At 40.7% G+C, this 21,985-nt stretch overlaps 1 protein-coding gene across 1 annotated transcript in view; it reads right to left on the bottom strand.

The window, feature by feature from the left end:
- Nucleotides 1-21,985, bottom strand: part of TRIP13 (thyroid hormone receptor interactor 13) — a 41,890-nt gene that overhangs the window by 8,048 nt on the left and 11,857 nt on the right. Inside the window, exons 4-9 of the mRNA XM_034761428.1 lie at nt 21,303-21,432; nt 19,695-19,750; nt 11,071-11,161; nt 9,189-9,261; nt 7,996-8,059; nt 7,056-7,142 (exon numbers count right to left, since the gene is read on the bottom strand). Of these exons, the coding sequence (XP_034617319.1) occupies nt 7,056-7,142; nt 7,996-8,059; nt 9,189-9,261; nt 11,071-11,161; nt 19,695-19,750; nt 21,303-21,432 (501 nt within the window). The remainder of the gene's footprint in view (nt 1-7,055; nt 7,143-7,995; nt 8,060-9,188; nt 9,262-11,070; nt 11,162-19,694; nt 19,751-21,302; nt 21,433-21,985) is intronic.

The following is a 21,985-nucleotide window of genomic DNA, read 5'->3' as shown; positions in this document are numbered from 1 at the left end:
TGAGTTATTAGTGTAATTTAGAATCCACCAAGGTGTACAATCAGGGCTGTACAGAGGTTTTGGGGGACCTGGGATAAAATCTGAAAATAAGGCGGCCCCCCATCCTTCCAAAAAAAGTTACCTCTGAGAGGAGGGTGATTTGAAAGTGAGCCTGCCCTACACTCACCCCATAGTAGCAGCCCATGTCTTACTGGGCTGGGCCTGGTCCCGGCCCCACACTCTGGGTATTGTGATCCGGTGCAGCGGGTCATGGTAACATTCACGTTTGGCTTAGCTGCCCCTCCATCATGATGGATGGGTGGCTGGGCCAAACCTGAGTAGTGCTGTAACCCTTTGTGCAGGTCACAATGGCACTTTGGGGTCTCTCTCAAATGGGGCACCCAGGGCAAACTGTCCATTTCACCCCTCACTCTGGGCAGCCTACTATACAATTAGTTCAATGTACTCCTTCAAATTTCTTCTACCTTGCACTACTATAGAAACGTCAATGTAGACATCATGCTGCCCAATAATTTAGCATTTCAGAATGTAACATTAAAAGACAATCTGTCCTGAAAATCTAAGTTTTGACAGTGCAGTCCTGTCAAAGTGCTCAAAGTGTGGAGCTCAATGCGGTTATTGGGACACAATGAAGGACTGGGATTTAGAGGGGCTGTCTAGCAAGGGAAGTGGATGGGACTATGCGGGCAGTCTTGGCTGCTGGAATCAGGTTTCTTGCCCTCTCGTTCCCCCGCTGTCACAGATGTAGCCTAACCAGCAGTTACTCTCCTCTGCTGGGGAGGCCAGTAAGGAGTGTGGAGCAGAAGACTGCACCCTGCAATAACTGATCCAGAACCTCCTACTGACTGTTCAGCACAACCCAAGGGCACAGAGCCCATCTGGCTTCCCCTGCCAGACAGAACCTGCACCAGGGAAGCACACAGGACCACGCTAAAGGGCTGGAGCCAGGAGGGGGCTGTGTCTGGTGGGGGAGGGGGCCAGTACTCATGGGGTGCAGCCTTCCACTCTCCTCCTGATCCAAGCTCTGCAACACAGACCCATTTACTTCACCTGCACAGGTGGGGAGTGAAACAGGCAGGGAGCTGGATACCAGCAACTGCTGCAGGGAGCAAAAAGGCTTCAACTGCCATGTGGTCAGTACTTCTCTCCCCAAGGGTACTGAGCACCTATCCTCTGACACCCCCATAAGTAATGGGCACACCCCCCCTCCCTCTGATTCTGGCTGAGTTTCCTGGGCACTGTTAGAATACAAATAAGTAATTTGCCTGTCCCTCTAGAATACCTCATTGTCTTCTCTAGCCTGGACTAGCAAATAACAACTGGTCATCCACAAACTTTTCCACCTCTCTGTTCACCACCTTGTGGCTAGACAGCCTCAACATCAATTGAAATATACCATCCTATCAAACATGTTTAGGCTAAACTAATGTAAATCTATTTATGAAGAAAATCTGAACAATGCCTTGTGTGTTAAATCTTCTGCCCTGAAGATCACTCATTAGTTAAACTCAGTTATTTTCTCCTCTGTATCTATTTTTGGCCACCCTGTTCTATTTTATAGCAACTCTTTAATAAGTCTTGGAAATGTAAGCATGAATGCCAATGGGGTATAATTGTCCAAAAATAGAATTAGTCCAAAATACCTGCAGAGATGATAATTACTGTCCCCAACCTTTGTCTCACAGCCTGGGGCATCTTTACACTACAAAATTTCATTACCGCAAGTTACATCAGCATAAAGCTGCTGCAGTTAGTATATCTCCACTGTGCGGGCATACTGGACTCCTTGTATTTGCACTGTTTGTACTCACCAGGAGTGCTTGTTTCAATGCACAGTGCAGTGTACTATGGGTAGGTATCCCAGGATGCAACTCACCACCAGCCAGCACACTGTCTTTTGGAGAGTGTCAGCAATGCATGGTGGGACAAAATGATTCATACAGGGGTGATTGGGACTGTGGGGTCAAGTTCCCATCATGCAACTTTCTCCACCACATAATGCCATCGCCTATTTTTAAAATCCCACGAACCAGTGAGAAACTTGTCACTGTCTGCCATCTCTGACAGAATCAGAGCCCGCACAGCTCTGCATATTGCCAGGATTGTTGCAAGCACAGGATCCTCCAGTATTTGCAGAGCAGCAAGAGTCGCAGGGAACATGACCATTTCCTGGAGGGCAGACTGCTCTGGGACATAGTGAGAACCAAGTCAAGGTTGTTGTTGGAGTCCAAAGAACAGCTGCAGATGGTGGAGACCCATTTCTGGGCCCGAGAAATGAGCACTGACTGGTGGGCTCACACCATAATGTAGGCTTGGGATGATGAGCAGCGTCTGCAGAACGTTTGGATGCGCAAGGCCACATTCCTGAATCTGTGGGCTGAGCTTGCCCCAGCCCTCCAGGTCAGGGACACCAAAATCAGAAATGCTCTGACAGTGGAGAAGCAAGTGGCGATCGTTCTGTGGAAACTTGCAACACCAGATTACTATCGGTCCATGGGAAATCGTTTTTGAGATGTAAAGTCACTGTGGGGGCCGCTGTCATGCAAGTGTGCAGAGACATTAATCATCTCCTGCTATGCAGGTCCGTGGCTCTTGACAACCCACAGGACATAGCAGATAGATTTGCAGCAATGGGGTTCCCAAACTGTGGTGGAGCAACAGATGGCACACACATCCTTATTTTGGCACCAGACTACCTTGCCACAGCAGAAAGGGCTATTTTTCTATGGTTATGCAAGTGTTGGTGGATCACCGGGAATGATTCATTGACATCAATGTTGGCTGATCAGAGAAGGTGCATGATATTTGCATTTTTAAGAGCTCAGGACTATTCAGAAAGCTATAAGCAGGAACTTACTTTCTTGACCAGTGGATTACCATTAGCGATGTTGAAATGCCAAGTGATCTCAGGTGACCCAGCTCACCTTTTGCTCTGTTGGCTCACGAAGCCATATACCAGCCACCTCGATAGCATCAAGGAAAGATTCAACTAGTGGCTCAGCAGGTGCAGGATGACAGTTGAATGCACTTTAGGTAGACTGAAGGGATGCTGGAATTGTTTACTCACAAGATTGGATCTCAGTGAAAAAAAATCCCAATGGTTATAGCTGCCTTCTGTGTCCTGCATGATATCTGTGAACCAAAAGGGGGAAGTTGCTGTTGGAGTGGAGGGTGGAGATGGAGCAGTCGTTTGCTGAGTTTGAACAGCCAGACACAAGAGCTATTAGAAGAGCTCGGTACAGAGCGATACAGCTCAGGGAGGCTTTGAAAGAGCATTTGAACAGAGAGCCACAATAATGCATTGTGGTGTACTGTGCTCTGCCTGGGATGTTTTGGGACCTGTTAGTAATTGTGTAGTGCTTGATGTACATCTATGACTATGACACTGTCAATACACCTATTAATTTTGAGGTCCTTGCTGTACATTTATGATTATTACACTGTTTGTCACTGATCCCATGAGTTTTGTCACACTGTACGGTAACAAGTAGGCATGTGCTTTCTGAACTGCTGGGCACTCTGCAGTGTATGTTGTGAACTAATAGATGAATTATTTTCCAAATAGAATTTTATTCAAACAAAACCAGTGCAAAGAAATAGCTGTGCAATTTAAAAACAAAAGTTCTGTTCCATTAATATATTAAGGGGAAAGAACATTCACGTCCATTTTACCTAACCTACAGCAACTGTGGCTTTCACACATCAGTGTATGTGAAACTGTGGTTATCCTTAATGTCCCTCAGCATGGAGTGGTAGAAGCAGAGATGCGGCCCCAGATACAACAAGGAATGTGGGGTGTGTGTAGGGAGATGCGGTAATGTCACTCTCTATGAACTACAAAGGGAGACAAGCCTGTAAGTCCACAATAGTCTGCAGCATTTGTGTGCGTTGCTGGAGAAGCCCCATTATGTCCTTGTGTGTATCCCTCCTTTTCCTGTTGGGACTCTCTGTTTGCTCTTTCCTTCTCCACACAGTCTGTAATAGTCATCCTCCAAGTCCTCTGTTCATGATCTGATGCAGCAGCAATGGCTTGCAGGATCTCATTGAACAAGTCTTCCCTAGTCCTCAATTTTCTGCTCTTTATCTGTCTCAGGTTTCCTTAAGGCCACAAAGACAGCAAAAACCACAGATACCATTGCCAGTGTAGTCACAACAGAAAGCCAAAGTTAAGATTTAGAACTCCCATCCCTTGCTCCCCTAAAACCTGCTTATTGACACTTCTGCTTGGAAGTGCTCATGTACAGCGCCATTCACAGCCCCAGCTATGGTGAGTGTGGCGCACTAGGGGTGAGGGAAATGAGGAGGGAATTGCTTGGTTGCATGAAACTGAATATAGGGCAATAGCAATTAATATTGGCACCACTTTCCACAAGCGGTGGTGATCTTAACTGATATCTTACTCCTGAGGCTGACAAAGGCTCAGATACCACAGCTACTGCAAGAATACCAAAGCCGCCTGCTAGTCTGTGTACTGGAATGGAGTCTGCTGAAGTTATCACCAACTGCCACAGGAAAGTGCCCTATCGCAGGGGAAGCAATAAGTCTGCTATCCCTAGAAACCTTCGTGAGAGGACAGCCGAGTACCTCCATGAAAGTTTCATCGAGATCTGAGACACAATCACATTCCTGTTTACATTAGTGAATTGCACCACATAGCTGTCCCACCTCACTCCACAGGAGAATGAAAAGCAGATCAAGTTATATCTCTTTGTTGTACTGCTACCTCTCCTAGTACAAGAAAATCCTACATCAGGCTTGCCTATGCTCAACTGCTGGGACTGACTGGACTACAGTGGAGTCTCAAACAAATTCTGTCTGGTGGCAGAGTTGGACACCCCCCTCCCCATCTCATGTCCCTCCTCCTCCTCGCTGTTCATGCCAGGGACCTATGACTCAGGCTCCTCAGAGGTATCCCCGGTGGTCTGCAGGGTGGTAGAGAGGGTCTCGGCCAAGCACGTCGAGCAGCTCTTTGTAAAAGCCTCAGGTCTGTGGCTTGGCACCGGATTGACTGTTGGCCTTCCTAGCCTTCTGATATGCCTGATCAAGTTCCTTTACCTTTGCATGGCACTGCTGCTGACCTGTCGTACCCCCTCTCCTGCATCCCCAGTGCAATCTGCTCATAGATGTCCATGTTTCTACGTCTGGTCCGTAGCTGTGCTTGCATAACCTCTTCTCCTAACAGGCCCAGAAGATCCAATATCTCCTGTCTAATCCAAGCAGGAGTATGTCTAGAGTGTATAGCAAGCATGGTCAGCTGGGCCGTTGACACAACAATGGAGATCTGCTAGGTGTGCTCACTGAGCTGGACAATCAGGAAAAGGCATTTCAAGAATTCATGAGGTTTTAAGGGGGTGGGTTTCTGGTATACATGATCCTTTGGCAGTGGACTTCATAATTGTGACCACAGTGGTCAGTGTCGGGCATGGTGGAACAGCTGCTGGAGGACTGTTAGGATCGACATAGGTAACAGTGTCTATACTTGCGCTACATCAACTTCAGTACATTGACCATGGCTGAACTCAGCTTGGAGAGGTGGTGTTAACATAATAGAGAACTTATATCGGCATGAAACAAATTTAAGTGTGGACACATGCAAAGCAGCTTATGTCAACCTAACTTTGTAGTGCAGACCAGGCCTAAGACAGTCTTATCAGTTCCACAGAGAAAACATTTCTTTTTAGAAAGTGATGATTCTGACTATTAGACTAATCAGTAAATTGAACAAATAAGCAAACGTTCTTTAGGAATGTGACTTCAATAGTATAAAGTTCTAATAAGGCGCAAACTCTTAAGTTGCCCATATAAGAAGTCTATCAAAAGATCATCTAGATAGTGAGCTAAATCTAATAGTGAAACCAGATTAAGAGACCACATTAAATCCACAATTTCCATGAGTTCTATTACTAAATTCTTCTCTTACTGGTAAGACAAAACTAGGGCTTGAAGTTTAGAAAATGCTACAATATGTACATGTAAAAGTGTGCAGGGAGCAAGCCACCAAAAGAGGAGCCCTATACAGGAAGCTGAACTTCCCTTTCCCTTCCATCTGCAGCTGGAAATGTTTGTCTGAGAATTCAGACTGTTTCTCTCACTTTGCTGTAATGATGCAATTCAAATATCTTCCACCACTCTTACACACACAGTTAAATAGAATTAGATTACTCAGAGCAGAGCCACATAGGGCATGGCTACACTTGCAGATGTAGAGCGCCGGGAGTTAAGCCACCCTTCAGAGACTGCAGCAGGGAAAACACTGCCGTGTGTTTATACTGTCAGCTGCAAGCGCAGTGGCATGGCCACATTAGCAGCTCTTGCAACGCCACAGAGAGCAGTGCATAGTGGTAACTATCCCAGTGTGCAAGTGGCTGCAGCATGCTTTCCAAATGGGGGGAAGGGGCGGGGGGGGGGGAGGAGTGTGACAGGGAGTGTGTTGTGTGTTATGTGGCAGGAGAGGCAGTGTGTTTTGGGAGGCAGAGAGTGTGTCAGCATGCTGTCTTGTAAGTTCAGACAGAAGCAGGGGGAAACCCTGACATCAACCCCCCACACACGCCTGCCTCGGCAGCAGCAGCATTCCACAGTAATGGTTTGCTTTGTCCTGGAGCAGGTAAGCATGCTAGCTGTCAGAAATGGAGCTTTGAAAGAGGATATCCGCATGTCTGCAGCCAAGTTCAAAACAATGACAAGAGTGGCCACTTGACTTCAAGGGATTATGGGACTTTTCTGGATCCCAATCATAACGCAGTAATGCAACACGTCGTCCACACTGACACCTGGGCATTTCAGCCAGGACGCAGCAAGCTCAATGCTTCTCGTGGAGGTGGATTACCAGGAGCGCTCCAGCTGCAGGGTCCAGGCACTCTAAGTGCCTTGCCAGCGTGAATACCTCAGGTGTTAAGGCGCCCAGGGCTGATTTAATGCACTCTAACTTGCAAATATAGCCAAGGCCATAATACTCTTCTATATTTTCTCTAAAAATATAAGTGTTCATCTTTTATTCCAGTTTACTTTCCCATAAATTAAAGTAATTGCACATCTTAATGTCATTGAAATCATACCTCATCAATCAGTACAAATACAAGAGCATCTTTATCGTCAATTAACTCTTGAATCTTCTGGAACATCTTGGTTACAAGTTTGCCACTCTGAAAAGAAAATACAAATATATTAGGCTATTTTTACATAGTTTTCCAAGTCTTAGTTTATTATTTACAACTCTAATTGTATCCACTGTGACAAAGTTCCTCCTCTATCTTGTGGGTCCTGCGCTTATTGGCGGATTTTCTTGCCTCAGAGATTCACCATGTGGGTTGGGGAACAGCCCAGAGACCTTCCCCTCTGGAAGAACCCACAGTCCAGGTCAATTGGGAGGTGTGGGGGGGAACCCAGGCCCGCCCTCTACTCCAGGTTCCAGCCCAGGGCCCTGTGCACTGCAGCTTTCTATAGTGCCTCCAGTAACAGCTGCATGACAGCTACAACTCCCTGGGCTACTTCCCCATGGCCTCCTCCAAACACCTTCCTTATTCTCACCACAGGACCTTCCTCCTGGTGTCTGATAACGCTTGTGCTCCTCAGTCCTCCAGCAGCACACCCTCTCAGCTTCTTGTGCCTCTTGCTCCCAGCTCCTCACACTCGCACCACAAACTGAAGTGAGCTCCTTTTAAAACCCAGGTGCCCTGATTAGCCTGCCTTAATTGATTCTAGCAGCTTCTTAATTGGCTCCAGGTGTGCTAATTAGCCTGCCTGCCTTAACTGGTTCTAGCAGGTTCCTGATTACTCTAGTGCAGCCCCTGCTCTGGTCATTTAGGGAACAGAAAACTACTCATCCAGTGACCAGTATATTTGCCCTCTGCCAGACTCCTGTACCCCACTGGTCTGGATCTGTCACACCACATATAAGTTGGTTCCCAGAACTGATACACCTATTGAAGATCATAGTAAATTTTGTTTATCTGTACCACAAAGCTAAAATTGTGTAATGAGTTAGATAACACGTACCTCAGAAAACCACTTAGAGAAGAGGCTATGACTGTTTATCTCAATTAACTGTCCATATCTGTACCTAAAATATGGGAGAAATCATCAACAATTATATTGTAAAATTAATTCTGCTGTTGAGTGCAAAGGAATCAATAACTACAGCTTACATCTCCAATATTTAAAAAAAGAATTTTGTGAACTGTGGCATTATAGCATAACAATCAGAATTCTTTCAACATTAGTGCTTTGTACTTACTAAAACAAGTATCTGAATATAAAATGTAACTATTGCAAACTAAATTTCAGTCTCAGTTTTATGTCAGCATATGATTGCTCTTAATCTTCTCCACAAATTTTTTGTTGTCAAAGAAATCTAAGATTTGACACTGGCTTCTATTTAGGCACAATTCAGGTATAGACTACCATGCCAATAACCTTATTCTTATCTTCTGGTAATTACTTACAGTCCAAAGTAATACAAGTATCAAGCTAATTCTCATCAGTTCTTAAGACATTGCCAGGAATGCTAAATTACGTATGGCTGACCCTAGAATTAAATGTGTTAATATTTCAGTGTAAGAGTATATAATCCATGTCTATTACACACTTATGTGAGGAAAAACTGCATTACTTGGAGTAGTAATGATTTATAATTGAACAATATTTATAAAATAGTAAGTTACCTAGTTTACTAAGATTTGCAATGTTAAATTGAATGCTACTACTTGTCTGTCTGAATATACAAGATGAGTAAGGGAGGATCTGTTGATCTATAAGACAAACAACACAAAAAAATATGTCTGGCTCTAAAAGCTGTTTATTTAATTATTAAAGATGTGGGCTATTTTGTATGCAAACAAAACAATGGGCCTGTTTCAGCTTGGCTCTTCACCTTCTGTGGTACTTTATGAGTGTGCAAAGTAGGTATAATACACTATCATTCTAAATTTATAGTGTTTTACATCCAGTGGTGTAAGTAGCTGCCTACAATGAAAGGCATTGGTGAATCGGGCCCAGTGTCTTCAGTATAAGATACGACAAATGTGAGCATTTGCCATTCAACAAGCCAGGGATGCTACATAAGGAACAACACTCAGCACCTAATCTCTGCCTGAAAGAAAACCTGGTGGCAGATTTTAGCCACCCTTAATGGGTTACAGATGTTTAACAAAGTAAACTGTATTTTAAACCAAAATATTAACAAAAATTACCTGTATGAAAGTCTAATGGTCAGCTTCTGAGCCAATGCTTTGCAGAGTGAAGTTTTACCAGTTCCTGGAGGACCTATATTCAAACCATATCCATATAATACTTTACATAGGAACACATACTAGCTAATATGGCCTGACATCTCCTTAGCTACTGAATTCCAAAACCAGTACTAATTACATTTGACAATATAAAATAAACACACTACACTACAATAGCTGCCAATTTGAACAGTTATACAGATTGTTCACTGTGTCCAAATCTTCCTTAGTGCTAGAACTGCACCTTATCTACACTGCATCTTTTAACAGAGATTGTAACCAGCTACTGGCACAGTTGCCTCTAAACATGGTCTGCGCACAGACAGATGGTTAAACTCCCAGTAACCATGGCAGCTAACAGCATTTCTCCCTCTGCACTAGCATTATTCTAAAAATCTATCAGAACTACATTACCACTGATGCAGCTCCACTAACTGCACTATTTTACACTGGGAGTAGGTGTTTTATTACTATGCCATCTAACCCAGCTTGGAGCACATCCAGACAGCGTGGTGGTTAAAATGCCTGCACCCTCCCTCGTATGCAAGCATTCCCACTAGTGAGATTGCCCAAGCAGTGCCTTTTTTTTTTTCTAAATAATGTAGATTGCTAGCTTAAGATGGCATATTGTTGTCTTCCTGCACCTGATTCAGCATATTTGTTTTCTATTGTATAGACAAATGCTATGCCTGCATTTGGCCAGTCCCACCTTCCTTCCAGCAATCTGTACATTAAGACATCACAGAGTGCCCTGCCCAGTGTGCAATGGATGACACACTGTGGGTTTGCCCTTCGGGCACTCCACCCCCTTCAGGATAGCTGCCCAGATTTTCCAAGGACCAATACAAACATGCTTAACTAGTATGGGAAGAGTGAATATGCAAACATTGTCAAAAAAGTTCATGTGTGTACACTAACTTAACTGTGTTATTTGTAACCAGCTAAGATGACAGTACTCCAATGGATCACAAAGTCAATGTTGTAGTTGTAATGTGGCTACATTTAACAAAACAAAAAACCCACCACACCTTCAGATTCTGATATTCTTAGCTTTTTTCCTATTCTAACACATATATTTAAACAAATCCAGTATGACTCAAGTATTCCAGCGATATAAAGGATCCAATTCTCCCTTCAAAATCATTTTTCAGTTTTCAACAGCATTTTATATTTAGACCTATAAATAACCCAAGAGAAGAGAGCTCTCTATTAATTTGCTCTATTTATTACAAAATCTCATGGTAGCTTTACTAGGGTTAAGTGAATATCCATTAATTAGCATTTCCATTAAGAACATCTATTGGTCACAGAAGCGCATTCTGGACTGCCACTTGGTACATAATGGTTCAGTTGAAGTCATAATCCTGTTTAAGGCATCACCAAACCAACTAAGTGATGGTCCAAAAAACATATTGTACAAGAAACACCACAATAAGTATTCACTTAACAATTGAAAATATAATGGTTACCATTGTATTTGGAGGTAATTATACATTTTAGTTTATTAAACAAACAATTTAATCTGTTTAATATTAGTTATCACTTGGTTATTTTGAAAGGTTTCTCTGCTCCAAGTTCCATTGCATTCTTGCCAAAGAAGACTAGATACAGCTTCTAGAGAAACCCTGTCAAGGCTGCTCCCTAATCATCCAAAGAGATCATTATTCAATGACAAAGCATTTCCTGCCATTGGGGGAATTGCTTCCATTACTGGTAATTTGGGGAGAGAACCAGTGAGAAAAGGAACCCACATTCTACCACACAGAAGTGCAGTACAGCTTAGTCAAGAGAATGGCTTCATTATCAATACATTTACTCTTTATTTAGAAGTTGTAATCTTTACCATGCAGCAAGACAACTCTGTTCCAGGATATCAGGTTGCTGTCAACATTTTTGTCAGAAAACAGTAAAGTTGTCATCACATAGTCAAGTAGCTAGTTCAAGACAAGGAAAAGAACAGTTAATACACATACTAATAATAGGATTACTAATGAGAGAACATAACACAACATCATCATCACTACTATGAAAGAAGTGCATAGAGCAAGGCAAATTTCTAGGCCCCATCGAAGCTGCATTTTTGACCACCTCTACTTATCTTAGTACTATTCATTTTCCTTTTTATATATTTTTCTCTCTTTGACACCAACCATTGTTAAATGAGGTATGAAAATATATTTTTAAATTAAATTCTGGTCTGCTTGTGTTTCTCAAACTGACATTTACTTTTAGTGCCTTTACTCTAGATACAATAAATACACCTCTACCCCAATATAACGCTGTCCTCGGGAGCCAAAAAAATCTTACCGCGTTATATCGAACTTGCTTTGATCCACCAGAGTACGCAGCCCCGCCCCCCCGGAGTGCTGCTTTACTGCGTTATCTCCGAATTCGTGTTATATTGGGGAAGAGGTGTATCTGAAAATATTTTTACCAATATTATTGGAAATGGCATAGACTACCATGGTATCTATGGATTCCCAATTACCAAAAGGTCTCGTAAGATATGCAATTGAACCTGTGTTTAATTGGTGGTATTGTTCTATACTGTCAAATTTGATATGAACTCAAAAAAAAAAAAAAAAAACCTACTTGCATCATACACTCTGAAAATGGGTTGCTGTCCAATCTATGTTTTAGATGAAAACTTGTCATTGCTCTTTTTGTATTTATGATTCAATGTTTGACATGAAAAACTGGATTTTGTTGCTGGTCTGGAATAATGACAGAGCTGCTTCAATCACATCCATATTATATTATATTTACTTTCAGGTGTTCTAGAAGATGTATATTTTTCTTAGTCATAATGCCTGATGCTATTTGACGTTTAACCATATGCTGTATCTTCTGATATATACTGATAGTCCATCATATATAAATATTCCCAGTCAAATTTTCTTTACTTCCTATGGAACTGTTATTTGCTACTGTAAGCAATTGGTAAGTTGCTTTACTCAGGACAAATGTAAATAGTAGGAATTCTCCAGACAAAAGAAGGTTTGCTGTCCTCAGTTTTTAGTTTCCTGCCTGAAAGATAAGAGGTTTGACTCTATATTCACTTCATCTATAATTAGAATAGGAACACCCAATAGTATATTTTAATTTCTATTGCTATATCTCAATTTTCTGTTTATGTTAAATTTTCACTGAGAAGTCAATGTAATATTCCTGCAATATTGAACGCCATAAGTCCTGTAGGTACAGCCATTATACAAAACAAAAAAGTTTATATTGTACCAAAACTGTTTTTAAAAAAATCTATGAGAACTTGAAAATGTTCTTAACACATATTACATATTAATTCTTGAGATGTCTTTTCACTCTTGATTACATACTCAATATTGTTATTCTGCAACAGTTCTCTTAGGGACTCCTTTTCTAAAATTGGAATGCGTGTGTGAACAGGAGTATCTTTATGAATTTCTGTAACTACATAGTAATACTGTTAATATTTTCCAGCTTTTCAAAGTGTTTTAGTTTTGCAACACTGAAGTAGTTTCAATTCATCTATCGGTAGTTTAAATAGGCATGTAAGTGCAAAGTAATCTTTTTCTAGATGTTAAGTTCTGTTTGATGGTTATTATTTAGTTTCTCTCTTCTTACCAATAATGATGTAGTATTTATTTTTCAATGTAGTGTTTGGTCCATGTGCCTAGTGTTATTTTCAGTATATCAGCTTACAGTTCACCTACTATGCAATAGGTTAATTTTAAAATAGATTAAAAGTACTGTCATTTCAGAGGTGAACAGCTGTCACCAACAGGAAGTCCATGCAGCAGAAAAAAACCCAGGACGGGTAGCCTGAATTGGGTCAAGGAGAAACCATAAAATTTTAGAATTATTTTCACTCTGGATAAGGGGAACAATCAATTGATGACCCAATAGCAGTGAGAAGGGACATTACTGAAAGTGAACAAGCCACCAGAAGACAATTCTAAAAGACAGATAATACTTTTAATATGTTTATTGACACTGTATAGTTTCTAAATGAAACTGCATCAGGGCTTAAAGAACATTTCCACCTTTCCTCAGGAACCAAGACAATTTGAAATGTTAACAACATGCTGTTTTGTTACCCATGGACTGGCTCACTTAAATATTTTCACAATTAAGTTTTTCTTTTTGAAAAGTATTAATATGCATTTAAAAAAAGTGATTAACTTAGTGCCAATAATTCTATAGTTAAACATCTAATTGTTACCACTGTCCCAATGAGCATGCTCTGTAGCTCAAGGTTTTGTTATTTTACAAGCTTCTGAGGAAGCACAGGACCTTCATCAAGGAGCAACTGCTTGTGTGGAGCTCTACTATTCTAAGCACCTCTTTCAGGTACCGGGAGGCCATCAAAAGGTAAAGGTGTATTACCATGGGACACATTTGGCATTATTTGGGTGAACACTAATGGTGTGACTTACTGGACAACCCTCACAGCAAACCAAACATTTGTTACACCCAGCGCCAGCCTCAATAATGGACATTTACTGGAATTTTCAACTCCTCCCTAAAGTTGGTTTTTCATGAGATGAGATGAGGAACCAAGAGGTTGAAAACTGCACCCAAAGTCTCGTTACTAAGCCAGTCTATGAGTCTGTCAAATTTCCACTGTTTTTCCAGTTCACCCTCTAGAAAAACAGGAAAAATTAGTCATTCTATATATCCCATAAGATAAATTGGGAACCTTTCAATGGTCTAGAGGGCATTAATAGTTTTATATGAAGTTAAATTTTCAACCCCTTCCTAACCCAGTCTTGCCCCATGTTGCTTTTCATTAGTATGGACTGGCTTGAACACGGCAAGCAGAGGGAGAAGATTTAAAGTCCACTGAAAAGTGGAGTTATGAGCTTTGTTACCAAAGCAGCCTTCGCATCTGCTAAAATCACGGTTTTGTTTGAAATACAGTAAGGAAAGTTCACCAGACCACTTGTTTTATGCTGAGTTTATGGGAAAGCAGGGGTGGTGTTTTATTATAGGGGAAAGAGTTAAGAAGCAAACAGACTAGGCAGTAAGGTATACTGCCCTATGGCTGACTCGGAGACATAGGCTCTCCTAACCTGGACTCATCAGTACAATGGCCATCAGCCTTCCCTACCCTCTCACCCCAGCTGAAGATTTCTTCTAAATAGCATAGCTACTAGGGCTAACCATCGATTAAACAAAAACCAATAGTGATTAAAAAAAATTGCACTGTTAAACAATAACAGAATACCATTTACTGTATTTTCTGGCGTATAAGACTACTTTTTAACCCAGGAAAATCTTCTCAAAAGTCGGGGGTCGTCTTATACGCCGGGTGTCGTCTTATAGGGCGGGTGCTGAAACTTCCGAGCCGGACTGGAGAATCTGCGGTCGCCGCATATGGTGGGGGGAGCTCAAAAATGGCCGCGGCCGCATCCCCGCCCGATGACGAGGTGAGGGGGCGCCTCACCGGGAAGGTGTAAGTGAAGGGCGGAGCAAGCTGCAGGCGTCCGGGACGCCCGGGGTATGGAAAAAAGAGAGAGAGCAGCGCTGTGCCCAGAAAAACACGCCTCTTTCACCCGTCTGGCCCGCCCTTGTATCCTATTACCGTACCTCCTTCTCTGCCTCTCAGATCTCGCTCCTGAGGACTGCAGTGAAGCGGCGCAGGCGCGCATGTGCGAGATCTGAGAGGCAGAGAAGGAGGTAATAGGATACAAGGGCGGGCCAGACGGGTGAAAGAGGCGTGTTTGCGCTACCGCTCTGATAGTCTTGGAGACAGGGAGGGCTGGGCAGGCAGGGAGAGCTGACCAATCCAAGCAGGCTTTGTATACAACAACCAGCCAATCGCCGGTAAGGTACATCGCTTGCCGTGATTGGCTGGTTGTTGTATACTGGGTACAACATACAGTACAGCACCAGTATCTGTACCTGTTCATACAGTATAGCACCAGTACATACAGTACAGTATACAAATGTCCAACAGTCAAAACCCCATCATGGCTCCATCAGCAAGAAGAAAGAAATATGAAGCCAGTTTCAAACTTAAAGTTGTAAACTTTGCCATGGAACATAATAACTGCGCTGCTGCAAGACAATATGGAGTAACAGAAAAGATGGTTCGGGACTGGAAAGCAAATGAAAAAGCATTAAAGAGTATGCCAAGGGGTAAGTGTGCATTAAGAAGAGGCACTCCACATTGGCCAGAACTCGAAAAACATGTAGCAGACATGGTGAATGAGCATCGCCAAAACGGTTATGTAGTGACACGAAATAAAATACATTTGTTTGCACTTCAGTGGGCCAAATCTAACCCAGATCACAGCAACAGATTTAAGGCCACTGTATCCTGGTGTACTAGATTCATGGGAAGGCATAATATGGTACTGAGGCAAAAGATGAAAATTGCCCCAAAATTATCTGCAGATCTTGATAGCAAAGTAAATAGTTTCCATCGATACGTAATACAACAGCGCACTAAACATGACTATGCGTTAAGTAGTGTTGGAAATATGGATGAAACTCCAATGAATTTTGATATGGTTGGAAATAAAACTGTCCATCAAAAAGGTGAAAAAACAATTTTAATTAAAACAGGACATGAGAAGTCCAGTTTTACAGTGGTACTAGGATGCACAGCTGATGGCGCCAAACTGAGACCAATGATTATTTTTAAAAGAAAAACAATGCCAAAATTCAAGTTCCCTGTTGGTTGTTTTGTACATGTGAATGAAAAAGGCTGGATGGATGAAGAAGGGGTAAAGCTATGGCTTGATAATGTATGGAGCAGGCGACCAGGTGGACTTATTCAAAAATGTAGTCTACTGGTGTGGGATATGTTCAGGGCTCATTTAACTCCCAGCACCAAGCAAATGCTAGCAAGACTAAACACAGATGCGGCAGTTATTCCTGCAGGATTGACATCGTTGGTACAGCCACTGGATGTGTGCCTAAACAAGCCATTTAAAGATTGCATTCAAGAACAGTGGAATGAATGGATGGTTAGCGGCGAAAAGTCATTCACAAAAGGAGGAAACATGCGTGCTCCACAGTTGGATGTTTTGTGCAAGTTTGTCATAAAAGCTTGGAATGATATTGATGCAGAAACAGTAATCAAGTCTTTCAAGAAGTGTGGCATATCAAATTCATTAGATGGTATGGAGGACGACTACTTGTGGCAAGATGAAGCCGAAGCTGAGACCACACCATCTGATACGGAATTCGATCCATACGATGACTGCCTTACAAATGTATCATAAGATGTCATTGATGTACTTATGATATCAGATGACGAACAGTAGGATTTTGAAGGCTTTTAAAGGGAAACTGTCACGCCAGCAAAACCTGTAAAAATACCGTAGCTTGCAGTTATGATGGGCGTTGCTAACTCGCCAAGGACTTGCCCGGCACTTGCTCTCTCTCTCTCTCTCTCATTTGTTATCTTCCTCCTATCATCATCAGTTCCAGTTTGGTTGACAGCTTAGAAAACAAACAGCATGGCAGCTCCCATGGGTTTATTGTCTTATCCTTCCTTTCAGCTTTAGAGTGAATTAGGAAAAGTTTAATCCACTTGCACTGTTTTATGTTTACATGTTTGATGACAAACAGCCTTATGTTTATAAGTGACAGTTTTCCTGCTAAGTACCTGCATGTCATAAGCATTTGAATTAAAATTACCATATTGAAATATTGAAATCAAATCTGATGTTTTTTTAATTTTTTTTTTGGTGTGCGTTGGAAGAGGGGTAGTCTTATACGGCGAGTATATCCCAAACTCTATATTTTAACTGGAAAAGTTGGGGGTCGTCTTATACGCCCAGTCGTCTTATACGCCGGAAAATACGGTATTTAAACATTTTGGATGTTTTCTACATTTTCAAATATATTGATTTCAATTACAAAGTGTACAGTGCTCACTATTTTTAATACAAGTATTTGCACTGTAAAACACAGAAGAAATAGTACTGGAGTGCAATCTCTATCATGAAAGTTGAACTTACAAATGGAGAATTATGTACAAAAAACCGCATTCAAAAATAAAACGTACAATTTTAAAGCCTGTAAGTCTACTCAGTCCTACTTCTTGTTCAGCCAATTGCTCAGACGAACAAGTTTGTTTACAATTGCAGGAGATAATGCTGCCCGCTTCTTGTTTACAATGTCACCTGAAAGTGAGAACAGGAATTCGCATGGCACTGTGGCAGCCGGCGTTGCAAGATATTTGTGTGCCAGATGAGCTAAAGATTCATATGTCCCTTTATGCTTCAACCACCATTCCCGGGGACATGTGTCCATGCTCATGACAGGTTCTGCTCGATAACAATCCAAAACAGTGTGGAGCGACGCATGTTCATTTTTATTATCTGAGTTAGATGCCACCAGCAGAAGGTTGATTTTCTTTTTTGGTGATTTGGGTTCTGTAGTTTCCACATCAGTGTTGCTCTTTTAAGACTTCTAAAAGCATGCTCCACACCTCGTCCCTCTCAGATTTTGGAAGGCACTTCAGATTCTTAAACCTTGGGTCGAGCGCTATATCTATCCTTAGAAATCTCACATTGGTACCTTCTTTGCATTTTGTCAAATCTGCAGTGAAAGTGTTCTTAAAAACGAACAACATATGCCAATCATGATCAAAGATTGCTATAACATGAAATATATGGCAGAATGCAGATAAAACAGAGCTGGGGACATACAATTCTCCCCCAATGAGTTCAGTCACAAATTTAATTAACACGTTACTTTTTAAACAAGCGTCATCAATATGGAAGCATGTCCTCTGGAATGGTGGCCGAAGCATGAAGGGGCATACGAATATTTAGCATATCAAGCACGTAAGTACATTGCAATGCCAACTAGAAAAATGTTGGTTCTCACTTTCTGGTGACATTGTAAATAAGAAGAAGGCAGCATTATCTCCTGTAAATGTAAACAAGCTTGTTTGTCTTAGCAACTGGCTGAACAAGAAGTAGGACTAAGTGGACTTGTGGCCTCTGAAGTTTTACATTGTTTTGGTTTTGACTGCAGTTATGTAACCAAAAAAAAAAAAATCTAATTTTTTAAGCTGCACTTTCATGACAAAGACATTGCACTACAGTACTAGTAGTAAGTGAATTGAAAAATACTATTTCTTTTGTTTATCATTTTTACAGTGCAAATATTTGTAATTAAAATTAATAAACACTTTGAATTCAATTACAATAAAGAATATAATATATATGAAAATGTAGAAAAACATCCAAAACATTTAATAAATTTCAGTTGGTATCTATTGTTTAACAGTGTGATTAAAACTGATTAATTTTTTTGAGTTAATCCAATGAGTTAAGTGATTAATCGACAGCCCTAATAGCTACTAACTCTGCTCTAAGAGCTTCTCCCTTGTAAGATATTTTATTTAATTACTGGAAATGTTGCTGCTCCAGCTGACTTCAGTTCCTACAACAGACACTCATGGTCGGGAGACCATTAATGAAGAAATGCATTAGAGAATAGGCATGTAGATGTCTTAATCCTGGCCTACATCTAAAACTTAAGTCAAACTAACTACATCGCTCAAGGACTATGAATAATTTCACACCTTTTGCAACAGTTAGGTTGACTTAACCCCCACTGTAGACACAATTAGGTCAATGGAAGAATTCAGAGTTTCTTGAGGCTGTGTTTTTTCAGCTAGAGGAGTTCAAAAAATATGACTGTCAAACATTTTTTAAAAGTCTGACCTTTAAATAGTTAATATGACAGTGTATCACCATCATGAAATGTTATGGAAAATTCAACTGGGCTACGTAATTTCTGTAACGTTTACATGATAATATCACTAAACTTTGCAGACTAAATTCAAACTACAAAAGGTAAAATTAACGAGTTTTAGTCTGCTTTCACCCAAGATCTGAATACAACTCCAACAATGAAGCCAAACAATGGAGCTGTTACTACAGTCCACAATACAGCTTGCAAGAATATGCTAAGTCACAATCCCTCAGGATCTCTGTTTATTCACATAAATTGTAAAACAAAAAGTTTTATTTTGTATGAAGTGTTATGGCCAAAATTTGAGTTTGGGTACCTGGAAATAAAGTAATTTATGCTGGGTGCCTATTTTTCAGAAGTTGAGAATATCTACCACCTTTGCAAAAGTCAATGCAAGATGCAAGTGCGCAGGGCTGCTAAAAAACAACTCTTATTTAGATGCATCATTTAACATACCCATTTTGATCTATTTTTATCCAGAAAGTTTTTTTGTGTAAAATATATTAAGAAAACTGGGGGGGGGGGGGGGGAGAGGGGGAAGATCTCATTTTGCAAAGTTCTGTCTTTATTTTAGCTGACTAGAAATATACTAACAAGGTAATTAAAAAGCATACTTCTCAAACACAAAAGTTTAATAAGGCTTTATAAAATTCCATGTAAAAGAAGTTTCATTTCTGAAGACTGTTTCTCCCCAAGCTGCAGCACTTTCTACAGGCTACCTGTCAAGACTTCCTTGTCCACAGAGGGGTTATTCATTCAACTTACATGCGATTTTACTTCAGTGTCATAGACAAGGCTCTCCCAAAGACCATGGAATTCAACTGCAAAACAATATTATAGCCATTATGTATGATTCTATTTATTAATAACTAAGAACGCTCAGTTAAACCCAGTGATCTGTTATCTAAACAGTGCATTATAATGCTGACAGATTTTCTGCAATAAGAAACACGCTCAACCATAATTAAAGATATGGAACAAACAGCAGACAATTTTGAACGATAAAAATTAACCTAGGTTAATTTTGTTGCCCTGAAAGGAAAGTTCTTATCTCATTAGTGAATCAGAGAGTTTTACAACTTCTAGCACATACTACTATTTGGTCAACAACTGTAAGTATGGGTTAAATTATTTACTGGTTTCAACTTTCAGTAACATTTACCTATTGGTAGGAAAAAATTAATTGAATAGAATTTGTTCCCAATCATTTTATTTTCCATGTTAAAAATGTGAAAGTGAGATGCGAAGTTTGTGAAGAGTAAAATCTATTGAAAGCCAGGACATTTGTTTATTAAAAAGGCCAGTTTTATAATTCATTTTTTTTTTACAAGACCTTTGTCGGTATGTAAGTGAGAAAGGCAGAAAAAACAAGGAGTTGTAGAAAATGAGTAAAAATCAACTGCTTGATTTTGGTTTGTATTTGTGTGATGTGTTTTTTTAAATAGGAAAATTAAAATCTTATAAATAAGTTTCAGAGCTTTCAGAAAGGAAACTAAAAGGTTTTAAAAGCAGGGTTTCCTCTTAATCATAGCAGGAGATTTTCATAGGTAGGAACTGAAAGCTGAGAAGGTGGCTGGGAAAGAACCACCCTAATGTATGATCTTACATGGCAAAATTATGTCAAAATGAACAGCCACCTTCCCATCCATAACCCTTCCCAAGGAGTGGAGCATGAACTAGGTGGTGTACTCAGGTTTTCCACAGGATTGGTCAAAGGGAGAGAATGCCATGGAACTGCTGTTTCCCTCCCTTCCACCTAAGAGTGCCCAATCTGGTTCCCCTGAAGACATGGTAGTAGCAGAGAGAATCAGGCCCTATTTCAATACATCCTGGGCAAATCTTATTCCGATCTTGGGAACAAGGCCCCTACACTCCTCTCCTCCTCCCAGTTTTGTTTTGTTTTCCTTCTTAAATGAATGACTTGACAAGATGGGATAATACAGTGAGACAAGAGAGTGTGCATACATAGGATATTAAGTGTATGAGCAAGAATAGGTGCCCAAAAGTTAATTAGAATGTACAAGAACCAGAACAGAAGGCTTTTAATCTGTGAGGTGTTCTTGTCAAATAAATATTCATTTAGACCATGCATTTTCACTCATGGCCACAAAAACACTTACTTCCTCCACCTCTAGTACTTCAGAATTGTGCACCATATCCCAGAATCTTTTGCATTGCTTCAGTCAAAAAAAGAAAGATGACTAAAAAAAATATTTGTTAATTCATTGCTTCCTCACACCTGTTGGGAACCAAGCTTCATCCCATATACAGATTACCTTTAACAAGCAGCCCTATAGCTACAGCTAAACAACCATGTCCCCTCCTATTCACAGATTTTCCTCTGGACCCCAGCTGGCTACCAAAGAAGAGTACCTGTAGGCAGCACCCAGTGGTTGGCTGCAACAATATTCTCATTCTCTTCCTCTAGATTTTCAGTGCTTGGTCCTTCATCATTTAGATGAAAAATATGAATCGAGAGATTGCATTTGCTCAGGTTAATGGGCTAAAATGGATAGAAAAAAAGTCAGCTTTAATAAGTAAGTTGATAAGTCAAATAACTCATTTTTGGTAGCTTGTAATAAATAAGCTTTCTTTTTAGAAAAAGTTAAGAATTGGGTTAAACACAGAAGCAATCTGAGGTTTTTGGGTAAAGAGCTGTATATTTTAGAACCAGTGATTGAATTTTAGTCAATTATTCCCCCTTCCCTCCCCCCCAATAAATTATACTGAGAATGAGATTGTATTCATGCACCTTCTGTGCATCTTACATTATTTCAATTCATTCGGTGGTTTTGAATGCGGTAGATGGGAGACTGAACATTCCACATTTCTAGTATTTATCAGAATAACTAAAAACTGCACAACTCTTTGGAATAAAGTTCTTAGGATGTCTATTGCCCATGAACCTCTTCTAAACATTAATTCAGCTCTTCTTGATGATTTCATTGAAGTGGCCTGTCTGAAGAAAACAATTAACTTCAGAATTCACGTTGAAAGTTACTTTTGGGGGATTTATGTGATTGGGCATTTTACTGGTCTAAAAATCACTGGCCAAT

Source organism: Trachemys scripta, chromosome 2 (assembly GCF_013100865.1).
Source record: "Trachemys scripta elegans isolate TJP31775 chromosome 2, CAS_Tse_1.0, whole genome shotgun sequence".
In the NCBI taxonomy this organism is placed as follows: domain Eukaryota; kingdom Metazoa; phylum Chordata; order Testudines; family Emydidae; genus Trachemys; species Trachemys scripta.
The sequence above is the reverse complement of the archived record's forward strand: the minus strand, read 5'-3'. Positions and strand labels throughout refer to the sequence as shown.